This window comes from Homalodisca vitripennis, chromosome 1 (assembly GCF_021130785.1).
Source record: "Homalodisca vitripennis isolate AUS2020 chromosome 1, UT_GWSS_2.1, whole genome shotgun sequence".
NCBI classification, from domain to species: Eukaryota; Metazoa; Arthropoda; class Insecta; order Hemiptera; family Cicadellidae; genus Homalodisca; species Homalodisca vitripennis.
Window position 1 is genome coordinate 103,508,595 of NC_060207.1, and position 14,790 is coordinate 103,523,384.

Sequence of the window (14,790 nt, forward strand, 5' to 3'; positions counted from 1 at the left end):
TCTGATTTTATTCAACACGAAATATAATATGTAGTATAATGTTCGTTGTCTACAGTGAGCTCTTTAATCTTTTGACATGTTATTATTATAAGATTAAAATTAATATTCTTATATTAAATGCAGTTTTAACCCTATAAGCACCACAAGTCACATCATGACGCATTAGAGCGCTCCCAGTGACCAGTGAGTAAGCGCTAGGGAGCGAAAATGTAAGTGAACTATCTGCACATTAACGACATCTGGTCAAGATGGCTGTGTGGGCTAAGGCGCTACTATTGGACGTGGCAGTTGCCTTTCAGTAGTGGGTTCGATTCCCGCACCTGACGCTGGCAATTTTTGAGGTCTGGTAAAGTCATATAAAATTTTAAAATGCTTTTACATTACACATTAAAAGAATAGAGTAAAATTTTAACTAACTTGTAAAAATGTGGTCTTAATAAAATTTAAAAATTATGCATTTTTAAGTAGGAGTTTAGTGTAGAGCGCTAAAATCCGTTTTCTTTGTTATGTTAATACTAGGTATATAATACCAAGAAGATTAATTCTATTACTTATTCTTTTTAATATCTTAGTTGTTTAACAGAAACTGCCTCTGAACGACACTCTTGTGCAAATGTTAAATGGAAGCAAACTAAACAAACGATTAAATCTAAATACACTGGTATTAAATCTAAAACACTCTTAAAAGGGAAAGGATGAAGTATTGAATAGATTAAGAAATTTAAATTTTTGGGCATTCATTTTTTATTCGTAACCGAAACTTTATCTCAATTTCTTTCTAAATTGATGCCAAAGGGTGGATATTAGAACTGTGGGTAATGTCGGCCTTATAGCACATTGGGTGCCTGTCAAAAGCACATACTTACGAACATTTAATCTGCATATATCTTGATCAATCATTTATTGGGTCCATAATAATAACAGTTTTGACATATTTGTTGCATATTGTTTTTATTCGGAGCTTTTTGAAATGTGTCGATTCATTTAGACCAATTGGCAATAAGTTTAAAGTAACATGTTACGAACTGTACAGCTATTCAGATAAAGTTACAAAATATATATAATTTTTTCCAATCGCATCGTCTTCTAGCAAGGAAATGATTTTTGTGTTGGTCTGTTTGTGCATCGACACTTTCTAAACTACTCAACGGAATTTGATACAGTTTTCACTTTTGGCTTCGTTATGAATTAGGGAGGATTCCTATGTATGATACATCAATATTTTAGTTATAGAAACTAAAGAAAACTATCCATATTAAATGGATTAAAATACGTAAATATTAGGTAAAATTACTCTTTAGGTAATTGGATCAATATTTTGTTTGATAGGTATTACGTTTAAAAACGAGCGTGTTTTAGTTGCGCGTGTTATGACGAAAGAACGGCGCCTGTGCTCTGATTGGTGGAGCAGCCATAATACCACAATCCATTGTGAAGTATAGTAATACAACCCAAGATTAACTCATTTTTAACCAAAGTTAAGTACAACCGATTAGTAGGGTTTCTACCTTACTATACCTTGCGATACAATTTAGCAGTTTTTGTAACATAGTAAAGAAAAAGAATATTTTTAACAATTTGATTTTTGACTAGTGTTGTTTAAGTAGGTATAGTCATTTATGTGGTAATAAAAATTATATAATTTTGATTCCAATGCAACATAACCCAAATTATGTTATTGTTGGTATATGTACAGTATTAATATTTCGTTTGAAAAATCTGAATATAAATAGGTGTTTTGGTTCGATTGAAAGTTTTTTCCTGTCAAATAAGTAATACCAATCAAGCATCTTGCAAAGCTATGGGTCTCTTGAAGGGTGACTATCATTGGTAAAATACATTATTGGAAGCTGCTATTTGCAGCTCAAATAGGTCAATGAGGTATTTATTTGTCATTTTAGTAGCGTTTTGCCAAGTATCCAACTCTATTATTCTGTGGAAAAATTATAATATATGCATAAAACATTTTAACTAGACGACAACGAGAATTAATGTAAGATGAAATTCAATACGACCAAACTATATTTGGTGCAGCGTTCTTTGAATTAAACAAAATAGTAGAGCTACTTTTTGATAAATCAATGAAAGATTATAGATTGCATAGGCCAAATCATATGGAAAACACGAGTTTGACCAATGCCGAATACACAAGAGAACATTCCTACAATCAATCAATAGGATTGCAATTCGATTGCTCTAATCGAAGGAAAAATATTTGTCCTTGATGCTTCAGGAGGTACGAAAAAGACAAGATCAACAGGAAAAAAATTGCATTGGCCGTCGCAACGTCTCGCATTGCAATACTTTTAGAAGGAGGCAGAACTGTACGTCATTAACTTATGCGACGTTCAAACTCCCTCTGAAAATTGCTTCTGAAAATACGAGCAGCGTTTGCAGCATATCCAAACAGACTAATACTGGGAAATTAATGCGTAACTGCTCATTAATTGTTAGGCATGAAGCTGTTATGTAAAAAAATAGTGGAAACATTAAATAGAACAATGCACGATTTGCGAAACATAATGTTGCCTATAGGCGGAAGTACAGTTTTGTTCTCAGATGACTTTCGTCAAAATCTTGTCGGTCGTGACAAGAGAGGATGATATTACTGCATCACTAAAATAATCACTTGGCCATATGTGAATAAATTAAAACTTAAGACTAAGATGAGTGTTTCTTTGTCTACTCATGAAAACAGGCATTTTCAAGAATTGTTGCTCGGAATTGGTAATTGAAATTTACCACAAGTTGGTGGTAGAATAAATTTAGATAGTGGAAACCTTTGTGTTCTGGTCAATTACGTTTGAGAATTGCACGACAAAGATATTCTTAAATCAATTACATAAGTTGTAAGTTTATAGCTTAAGGTTCAGGGAGATAGCAAGTTTATCACAAACGAACAAACAAGTGGACAAAGTAAATACTTTTATTTGTGAATCATTTATTTAAAGATGCTAACGTACTATAACACTGTGCTAGATAATGATGAGGTAGTTCATTAAGAAACAGAATTCCTGAATTCATTGCACTCCTCTCGGATACCTCCGCGTAAATTAGTGTTGAAAGTATGGTGTTCCGACATTTTACTATATAATCTTAATCCACGTAAATTATGCAATGCTACTGCTACACGATTACTGGTAAAATTTTTAAAAACATACCTAATAGAACTCATAATACTGTTTGGATGTGGAACTGAAGAAGTTTGATTCCTCGGATTCCTTTAATCCCTACAGACTTTAATTTTTAATTTAAGCGGCTGCAATTTCCTGTGAATGTCTTTTTCAATGAACATGAACGTTCAAAAATTCAATAATGCAGAATTAGATTGAAACGATCAGTTTTTTACATGGACAGTTTTATGTCTCCTTTTTACGGGTAACTTACGAGAATAAAAAGACAACGAAGAAACTGCTGTAAATATTGTGTATAAAGATATTTTGTAGTTATTATTAGTAATAATATTGCAATGTTAGACAAATGATTATAAATTGATCTAATTCCATAATATCATTTGATTGGTTATTATTAGCCAGATTAGTACATTATATTATTTTGAGGATTGGGAATATTCTAATCAATATCACAGAATCTTGAAGATAAAAATCAATGACTTTGTATGATATATTATTGGAAAACATGTAGTGTAAACGTGCGGAGACGGACCGGGTCGCTAGTCACATATGCAAGATGTATAGTAGTAGATATACAGTAGCATATACAAGATTGAGTTTTTTATCTGAAAGATTCCAAAATGTTCACCACTGACTTCGTATTCTGGGGGAGGCATTCGGTCGTCCTTTGTCTTCAATAATATATATTACTATTTGATACAGATTATACATTACAAATATTTTTACAAATTACTACGCTGTGGTATCACTGAACTCTAGAAAGGGATGTTTCCATCATTTAAATAGAACATCTATTCTAAGAAGGGAAAGTCAACCTTAGAGTCTCCCCACTCCATCCTAACCGTTTTTGCAGTTGTTGAATAGACGTTTGTTTGGGTGAAATTTTCCGGAACATAATGAGTTTTGGCCTCAGCCCCGGTCCACTACCTGAACCGTTGATGACTGACAGTTGACTTTTGTCGCCAGCCATATGGATGATGGTTTTACATCTATAATAATGAAACAATATATATTATATCATATTTAATGTACTAATAATAATAGTTACAATATTCATTTTCATGTTTCTTGGCTTCACATTACCAGATATATCTAGAATGTTTACGTTCAATTTCTCATCCTTGATTCAAGTTAAGGTTTATACACAAACCAATTTGATATAGTATTGCTATAAGTTTTTAAAGGTACGGCTTAAACACCATAATTTGGTTTGATTTAAATTGGTTCTCTTATATAATAGAAGTTAACCGAGCTGTTGACACAAATATAATTTTAGGTAAAACTCTCGTTGCATTGGAGCTGAAACATTTTAAACGCTATGCATGTTAAAAACATAATTATGAATAAATAATTATATACAAATACAAACCAATATATATTGGTAAAATATATAAACAAAAATACTGTTTTTTAAGTATAGTTTTTCAAAATGCCACCATTTTGTTTCAAAAATTGTTAGAGAGGTGAAATCTTAAAGAATATTTTAAAAACCTATTTAATGAATTGTGTAGGGTTTGAAAATCTTCGGCGCAAAAATTAGAAAGTAATACAAAAACAACCGTATATATATGTTTAAAATTTCAAGACTCTAAGTCTTTGCAAAGTTAGTTTAAAATCGATATAGCATTTCAATTAAACATACAAACTAGAAAATGAGTTAGTACGAGTATAATCTGTTGCACACCATAAATGAAATCCATATGAAATACATGCTCCGTTTGCCTCATTTTAATTAGTAATCCCGCAATCAACATTACATAATAAAACAGCCTTATGTGGTTAAACAATTGAAATTTTAGGTAAATCTAGAATATTCAAGCTGTATAAGAAACCAATCGATCCAAGAAAGTAATTCCAATCGTTGATAATTTACGGATCATGTCGAATGATTAATCTTCACAATATACACTGTTTCCTAATTTGATTATTCTGTATTTTTCTCGTTGCCAAAATGTACCCATTACTCATGAGACCAATCTAATCAAAGCATTTCTGTGAATAACAAAATTCAATGTCCCAGTGGATCGGTGTTAACCATTTAAAAGCAATGATAATAGAGGTAGAGATCCACACAAAATTTCAACCCTCTAGATGAACTCGATTGACTCTTGCGTGCTTACAGACATACAGTATATACATATATCAGTTTTCATTTTATAGTCCCAGAGCCAATTTGTTTTGATATGCACATATAATTTAGTTTTTGGTGAAAAGGAATACTCTTCCATTATGACCCTCACCAAAACATGATAATTTGGTCATATACTTATACAATGTGAATGGCTCTAAGTTCTTAGATTAATGTTGCATAGAAGAATATTTCAATAGGGATTTGTTTAAAATTATAATTATAGTGCAAGATGTTTACTTAAAAATTAAGATGTGGCTTATAAGATTTTTGATTAATTCTGTAAATTTTTTCACCATTTTTCCTAAGAATACATATGGAAGAAAACAAAAATTTAATTTTAGTTTTTATAAACAAGATTGATACGAATTGAGAAATTCTATTTAGTAAGCGGATGAGATTTGAGGTTGTGAACGGCGCGGCGCGGCGTCGGGAGACGGACGGGGAGCGATCAAACCGGTGGTATCAGTGGGGTGATTGAAGGCGTGGGCAGGGCGGGACGGGGGAGGTAATTAGGATTGCCGGGGGCGGTAGCGGAAACCGGGCCGAGCTGTGCTCTCCCGGCAAATTTCCTGCAAGAAAACCCATCACTCGAGGAAATGTGGTCCAAATCAGTCAATTTGTTACTCGGAAAATGTCGTTTCCTCACAGTTTCTATGAGATTTCTTGTATTGATTTTGCCGTAAACAAATACCATTGTTGCTTTTCACACTTGGACATTTTTGAAGTTATGAACTGAAAATATTTAAAACTGACAGTCAAGATATTGTTTCCTAAGGCTAAGAATCAAAGGGATCCTACAGTTTTGTGTGAAGATCTAACGAAGAGAACCCCAGTTTAGGTTCAGTATATTTGGTACACACCTGAAATCCACCTTATGCCAAATTGCTAATCCTGACACCTAAGACTGATCCGTATATCTTTAGCATAGTGTTTGACTATCCTCGATATCCGACAAAACTTTGAGAAAAACGAACTAAAGTTTTACGTTAAGAAGTCATGATAAATACTCAATAAATAATACATCGATTCAGTGAACAAAAACGTACAAGTTATAATACCGAAGTTTTCACCAGTCAGTCAACCAGAGCGCAGATTCACTTTATTAAATCGGGGACGAGATAATATTTCGAGTGGTGAAAGAATAATCGAGTGTTCCGCCGCTCGGACGCAGGGAAGGGTTGGTGTTATGATGAGAGATTAGAGCCGAGAAGCGTAAGATATCGCGTCATGTCTGCAGCATATTGTCGTGCTGATAACATCTTCTGGGGGAGTTGAGGGATGAGGGAGGGGGTGGGGGATGGTGATACGAGGGGAGACCGCTCCGCCGCGGGTACACTGAATGTAACTTCGTCATCTGTAAAAAGACTCGAGGGTGTTCAGATTTTGGCAGCCGTGGTATCGCGATCGCAGATCTGGCAACGCTCTTTGTCACTCTGTTACAAACCGCCCAACACGCGTGTACTCTTTACAGACATATTTTCTTCCACTTCTTTGACACTTCTTTTCTGTAAGAAATACACTTAACAGTTCGTATTTTAAACTGGAAATGTTATTTCAGTACAGAGTTACTATAATGGCTTTTCAATATTTGACAGTGGTTTTACATTATATAAACTCATTCTTTCTTTACTGATGACAAATTAAGTTTAGATCTTTAATTATATATAGTGAATATAAGCTTTTTTACTGAGTTTCAAATACTTCTTCCTGAATAGCGGAGTCTAGTTTGCTGTATTTAAAAAGAAAATTCTGCGTGCATATGTACAAAGACAATTACAACTTAATTATTATTTTAATATCTAAGTGTAGCTTAGAGAAATAAAAAAGTATCATCTTCTGCTTTTGTCATCAGTTGGGTTTTGGTGTTTTCTTTCATTGAGTTTGTTCTAAATTTTGTCGTCGATTCATAACTCGTGGCTTCCACACAATTTTAAAAATCGAAGTCCATATACTACTTAGTAAAAGCACTTATGATGTAATATGATGGAGTCCTATAAAATGTTTCAAATGTAAGAAGACGTCTGTCAGGTAGATATTATTTAAGTGTTCATATTTAAGAGTATCATAGTTTAACCTGACTCTTATATCATGTTTTGCATGCATTTCTTGTTCAAATAAATAATATTTCTAACGTTACAGCTAAGTCTGCCTTGTTACAACGACCAAGAAAATAAAAAAGATTTTGGAAACCTACTTCGGTCAAAAAACATTTACTTATATAGCCACTGTAATATACCCGCATTCTAAGATACTTACAGTACCATAGAAAAATTTGCCTTGATGTTCGGGCGAAAAACAAAAATATAAATACGTAGGTAGAATTATTAAGAATCCTAATTCGGTTAAACGATACGTATTTCCGGCCGTTTAAATTCTCATAAAATGCCACAGTTTAGTTTGCCTTATTTTCCCAATAAAAATCTTTGTAGCTCTTGGAAATCTATTTTGTCAAAATGAGTCTACTTCCGGCTCTTATAGTCTAATTCGGTCTAAAATATTTCCAGCCCGTAGCTGAGTTCGCCTCGTCCTGACGAAGAAAATATACATATATACGTAGGACAGATAAGCTTATCACGGGCTAGGGGAAAATCCTACATAATTCATATCTATTTCCGTTATAAGAAGAAAATCCTTATTAAGATCCTGCAACATTCCAACATAGTTTTTCCAACATTTGTTTATATGGTTTTGCGTTTTAAAAGTTTTGTTGTTTTTCGTCCTGTAGTGTAGGAAAAAATGGATCATTGAGTGTTGAGTGTGCATGTTAGTGTTCATTTCTCTATTTTTCCATGAGCCATACTGTTGATTGTTAAAACGCAGTATAACAATTTCAAGGAAGCCCACAAATTTGGAGAATGTGAAAAAATTCACAGCTTTGTTTATTAAAGTTAATTTTATGACAGTATTTACATTTTATTTACAATACATTAGATATTTTAATGTCATCACTGTCCCAATCTAGAGTATAATTTAAACTTTTTTTTGCATATAAATTACACTAGTGATCAAACACTGTATACTTTATATTTTATAACATTTTAATGTAAATAGATGTTTTAACAAATTTGTCGAACTTAGCTGTTTAGTGTCGTTTAAATGCGTATTATTAAACATAAATACTGAACTTTTTTCAGAATTCAAAAATATTCCTAATTTAACCTTTCTAATCTTTTCTTTTTATATTATATTAACCTTCCACGGGTTTCAATCAATATTTTAGAAGAGTTAATTTAATTTGGTTCAGCTGTTCTCAAGATTTAGCGCTCAGCAATACATTTAGCGATTCATTTTTATTATATTTTCGTCGCATGTCCAAAATATATTCTTTGGATTAATGTTAAGAAGCCTCTTACGCAAGTCGTAAAGTCAGCGTCTGTTTGCACCCTTCCCACACAATAACCGAGCGTTTTCAACGTTTTTTTTACAAAATTCTCTCTTCGTACAAGTAAAACGTAAGTATATATTGTGAATGCAGCTGTAAGAGAAGGCTCCTGAAAGCCAAGAATGTGTAACGATCTCTGTTAGCCCACGTTCTACTCCAGTAAAATAATTAATTGTCCTTTAATGTCCCTTTTATGAACACAAATATTAAATCAATAGTTAAGAATCATAGGTCTGTATAGATTAGAACAATTTCCCAACTATTGCAATTGTTACAATTATACTTTAGTAGCAAAAATGTAAAACGAGACAGCAGAATACAATTTCAAAAATGTTAGTTTCCAAGAGGAACATGTTATTTTGATATTTCATAACTTAAACTATGTAACAGTAACAATATACCTAATACTAACAATTAATTATAAAATTGTATGTGCTATAACGGTAAGTAATAGTAGTGAGGTCCAATATAAAAATAAATTGTAGTTATAATTAATGAATGAGAAAATGCACCCGGTACAAATTTTGTAGTCAAGCCGACATTCAAAATAAACACAGGTGACTAAATTTGGTTCTTAATCATCCCATTGGCTTAATATATTATATTGCTTGTATTTAAAAATATCCAATTGGAAATATTTTATCTGATTTTAAAAGGGTTTTTATATTAATAACCATTTATGGTATTAAATACACAAGAAAATTTTAATGAAAAACATTTTTATTTGACTTTAATGCTTTTATTCTATTTTGAAATACTTAATATGCTAATATAGTTCAGGAGTGAATATAATTCGAAAAATAATTTGTTGTATTTTATTTTAATTATTATTTCAGGTTATTATTACTTTTTATTTTACAATTTCGTGCTGTGTATAACTAAGAAACTACATATACTGCAACATACCTTGTGAAGGGGAGGGGGTGTGCGCACTCCATGAGCCTTTATAGGATGTATCTGAAACAAGCCCAGAATTTTTTACTCTATTATTGTGTGACGACTTTGGTTATACATACATATATATATATATATATATATATATATATATATATATATATATATATATATACAGTATTATTAATCATATAAAAATTAAACTTTACAAGAATATCTGGTTCACTGTACTGATAAAGAAATTTATGTTTAAAATTGCTAATCTAACAATGAAATAGAAGACTTATCTGTAGATTTGATATACATCTATGTATAAATGTAGATATGTTTAATTTTTGTCTAGTGGTCTTAAAAATACTGATTCAATATGTTTCAGCTAATCTTGAACATATTGAAGAAATCTCGTATTGGATTTTTGGGCTTAAAAATGTTGGGAATATTAAGCACAACTTGGGTTATATGGTAATTCGAAATAGTTTTAAATTTTGACTGGAATATCACATCTTAGAACTTAGTAAATAAAATTCTATTTGTTTACAAGTGATCTTAGTATATTTATTTACTTTTTCATGACAAAACTTGTTAATAATTAATTATCTTTAAACAAATACTAAAAATAAGAAGCAATCCAACACAATAAAATATGAAGTTTTTATAATAAAAATATGTTATAAACTATCAGCTTAATCAAGTTAATCAAATGTCAAGGATTAAAACGATCTTAATTTAAATGATGATACAACAGCATTCACTGAGGTTAGAGGTTAATTTAAAAATTATGAGGGTCGTAAGCCCAAATACGAGATATAATTAATGGTTTAAATTCAGCTATGATGATTACTCTGGCACTTTGGAGAAAAATCGGAAATCAGCGCCTCACTTATTTAGGATATAATAGGATTTAACAATGATTTTATTAGTAGTATTATCTTGATCAGACGTAGACAAGTACACTTTCTTATAATTGGTGTTTGATTGCAATTCGCCTCATTTATCAGATTTTGTGTATATACCGTTAGTAGTTGTCACACATTGTTTCTGTCAACTTCACTTCATATCTATTACAAACGCCGTCTTTACCTATAGGTTTAGTTAACACAACAGTTTTTAGCCATGCATTCCTCAAATATCCACGGCCATCAGTATAGACGGCACGACCGATTTTTAAACTGCTACATTATTTGGCATTGGTATGTGCTCTTTTGGAATTCTATCTAATAAATTAAGAGTTTTTCACAGTTAAGAAATAACCTTAATGAAATAATGGCCGTAAAAAGTGAGAGCCTGCAGCATCCTTCACAATTTTGTCAGAGTAAGTGATTGAGTGTACTAGAACGGTGTCTATTTTATACTATGTAGCCTACCGCGGAAAGGATTGAACAATGCGGAAAGTACTTTTATGGTAATTATTAACTGATCAAGAAAGTATGCACTGGCTTCAAGAACAAGATAGTTCAAAGAACACTCATTTTGCCATTCGTTCATGTAAATAAGTAGCTTAAAAACCCATGTATAAAAAATGTTAAAATGTATTCGGCAGAAAATTATCGTGGATAATCTTAAAATGAAAATGTTTTAAAATATCTCCTGAGATATATTTTCTCACACAATTTTGTTTAGAGTAATAAAGAGGTCCACGAATCTTATAATAAATGGACTGTTTATTAATATATCAATTATTAAAATGTTAATGATCAAGATGTAATGAGAAGTTGATTAAACCTATTCTATTCATTATATGAAGCTGTTTTGAAAACCCAGTATCTGTGACCGCTCTGAAGTTGTTTATCTGTTACCGTCAGTATTTGAAAAACTAAAACAACGTGTTAAAGTATTAAATGTGTTTAAAAAAGGATTCATAAATAAAAGAATATTTCATAAATTATGTCTACATCTTAATTACATGTTAAACATTTTGATTTTAATTTTTAAACATTTTCCACCTAACACAACAATTTGAGTCTAGTAGAACTAATTTTAGTAATTTTATTTAACTAAACTACTATTAAGCTAGGAGCCAATCATTTTATAAAATAATTTACTTTTCAACAAAAAAAATTATGGTTGCCTGTAAAGTCGGTTTTACGGGCGAAGATTTTACGTGACAACGTCTTTTTCTCGGTAGAATATTTATTGATATGAATATTATTAAATTGCACAATAGGAACAAGGAATTGAATGAAAATAAGAATTGCACAAATTTTAACTATAGAAATATATTTTGTTTATTAAAACATTGTACATAATTTGAAATTAATTAAAATTTGTTATTGTAAATGGTAAAGTTGAATAAAACATTTACTAAAATTGGAATTTGAAATGCTTGCTAAACACAGTTAAATTCTAACTCCGTGCGTGGTGATTGGTCGGTTTAGTTCGTTTGTTTGGTCGCACTGTTATGACAGGTTAGAGGTTATAATTTGTTATTTTAAATGTTTGACTAGCAATACGCACTGTTTCTTCTCAATCGACTGAATTACGATAGATTGCAGAGTGATTTAAACTAATAATTTACTTAACACTATCAACATTTGTCAATAGTATGACATAACCTATAAACTCAGTTTCTCAACTTTTGTGTCAATCTAACAATTAATCAATCAATCATAGTTTACGATAATGAAATATCAGTGTACAATTATTTACCTTTATTGTTGTAGTTGTTGTAAATGACGAATCTAAGCACTCCACATTTTCACGAATAAACATAGTTATCTGCTTTATCCCGTGCGGCGGACCCACAGTTATCTGCTTTATCCCGTGCGGCGGACCCACTGGACGGGCATCGTAACGTTACCGGGCGTTACACTTTTTCATGAGTGACTCCGAGCCGCAACCTAATTTAAGACGTTGTCACGTCAAAATATTACCTTGAAGGTAATAAACGTAATGTAAACCGCGGCCCCCTAATTTGTAGGACTTTTTCACATTACTATAATAACATAAATTCGCAGTATTTATAAAAATAACTTTTATATATTTTTCATTAAAAAAGTAATATTACAATCAGGTTGAGCACCAAATAAAAAACACTAAATTGATAAAGCTGGATATTGGTTTGACAGACAGAAATCAAATAATTTAATACACTCCAATCGCATCAGCTTGCATGAAAATATTGCGTAAAATGCGATTCTAATAACTGAAGCGACGTTAATAAAAATGGTCGAATAACTAAATGCGACCAGCTGTTCGTTACTGAGTGGATGACGTCATCCACCTGTCCTCATGCATATCAGCTGTTCATTACCACACGGTTAGTATAATCAGCTGTGATCCAATCGCTCCTACTCCGAGTACACTGCGTTGCTCATAGTGTTGAGGCGTATAAACCTCGTTCGAAAACAATGATAGACTAACTTGCGTTATACACATAAATCGTTGTTTTCTTTTAATGTAAGCTATTTTGCTTGTTTTATTTTCTGTATTACTCTGTGCATATGTATATCCTGGGACTCGAACCCGGATCTCTCACTTGCCGGGTGAACCATTACACCACAAAGCCCTTACTTTTTACGACTTGTATTTGGCCGTATCTGTCACATATGCGTTTAAATAACCAAACTAACATATGATCGGAAGACCAAATACCTGTCAAATGACTTGTTTACATTTATTAAATTTGTATAAGTGACAATAGCCTAATTTAATTTCAATAAACAATTATATATATATATATATATATAGCCTTGACTTTGAAAATATATGACTTAAGTTATTTTGAAAAATAACACTGTAGTGTTGAAAATCGCTTAAAGGACGTTTATTTTATTACTATCATTTACTGCTAGAGAGATTTCAAACTTTTATGTACGCGATTTTTATAAATGTATGGCAACGTCTAGCTAAAAATAAATTAGATTAAAACAATATATCAGTAAACATGAAATATGAAGTGAAATTTGGTTTAGTCTCTCTATTATTTTGGTATATTCTAATTCTAAGTAATAATTGACTTATTACGCGTATAGAGTGATAAAAAGAGTTTATGTTTGTAGAAATATATATTCTTCCTTTTAGGGCATTAACATTTTTGAAAAGCTACTGCTACCTCTAGGGGACTGCTCTTAATTAGAAGTTTAAACAATCAAGGTTTGAATGCAAAATAGAAGACTAAATTTTAAATAGTTTTTGAGATATTCTATTACAAAAATTAAATCAAGCTAATGAAAAATAATGTCATATTTTTAAAATCTGGAGTATTTCTCATTCTGTATTTGACTGGGTGGGAAACGTTTGGAGCAATCAGTTTTCGGGTGAAATGTTTTTTAGTTTTGTGGTCTTATTGTTTCAGACGTATTTCTTGAAGAAAGAAAATTATAAAATTAAATTGTATTGTATCATTTCTCTAGGGTTTATTAGGGATTAAAGAAGTAAAGTAAAGGATGTCTTATTTTACCAGGCAAAGTTAAGGCTAAGAAGCCCTCTCTCCCTTAACATGTGGACCAACGGATTAAATGAGATTTCCGAACCACCACAAACGCCCGAGCAGGCGGGTTGCTTGCACGGGCAAGATCGCTCAGTGGTCGTCTGTTCACGACCACATATACTACATCTAGAGAGAAAGTTTATTACAACAGCGAAAAATAATCTTTTGCCCTCGATTCTTTTGTTATGGTGTGCTGGGTAATCTATTTAACTATGTTATATTATTATTACAAATATAAAGTCAATGTTATGTTCAGTAGACAATAATAGTAGTAATAACCAGTATTGTTGATGCGAGTATACGAGTACAACAACATTAAGTCGTGCAACAAATTGTCTACAACAAAGTTTTTTAAAACTTGTATCAGGTTTTCACAACGTGTAGACTCATGAATAATTAAAGTTGTATTAAAGCATTAATATCCTTAGAGATATCCTAATCATTTAACAATTTAGGAGATTTATTATAAATTTACATTTAGTGTTCTATAAATGCCCGAAGTACACGTCTAAAGCAACTAGAGTAACAACTCCAGTTGCAACTCAGAAGATTAGTTTGATACTACAGAGTATGTTCTATAAATACGTTCCCTCTGTAAAATGCTAATATACTAAAAATAAAAAGTCTTAATTTTCTTTTGATTGAATCTTAATTTTATATAATCATGGAATTTTTTGAAGAATCTGACTCTCGCTTGTGACGTAAGGTTTTTAAATAACTTTAATCTGAGTCGTTGGTCTTAAAATGTGATTATTTCGAGTATTGTGTTGATAACCTCCTCCCTTGAATAATTCAAATTTTAATTTTGTACTTATTACTG

The 14,790-nt window shown here is 31.5% G+C and overlaps 1 protein-coding gene across 1 annotated transcript in view; it reads right to left on the reverse strand.

Annotated features, from left to right (window-relative positions):
• Nucleotides 1–14,790, reverse strand: part of LOC124368267 (transcriptional regulator ERG homolog) — an 86,808-nt gene that overhangs the window by 64,528 nt on the left and 7,490 nt on the right. Inside the window, exon 2 of the mRNA XM_046825543.1 lies at nt 9,554–9,604. Within this exon, the coding sequence (XP_046681499.1) occupies nt 9,554–9,604 (51 nt within the window). The remainder of the gene's footprint in view (nt 1–9,553; nt 9,605–14,790) is intronic.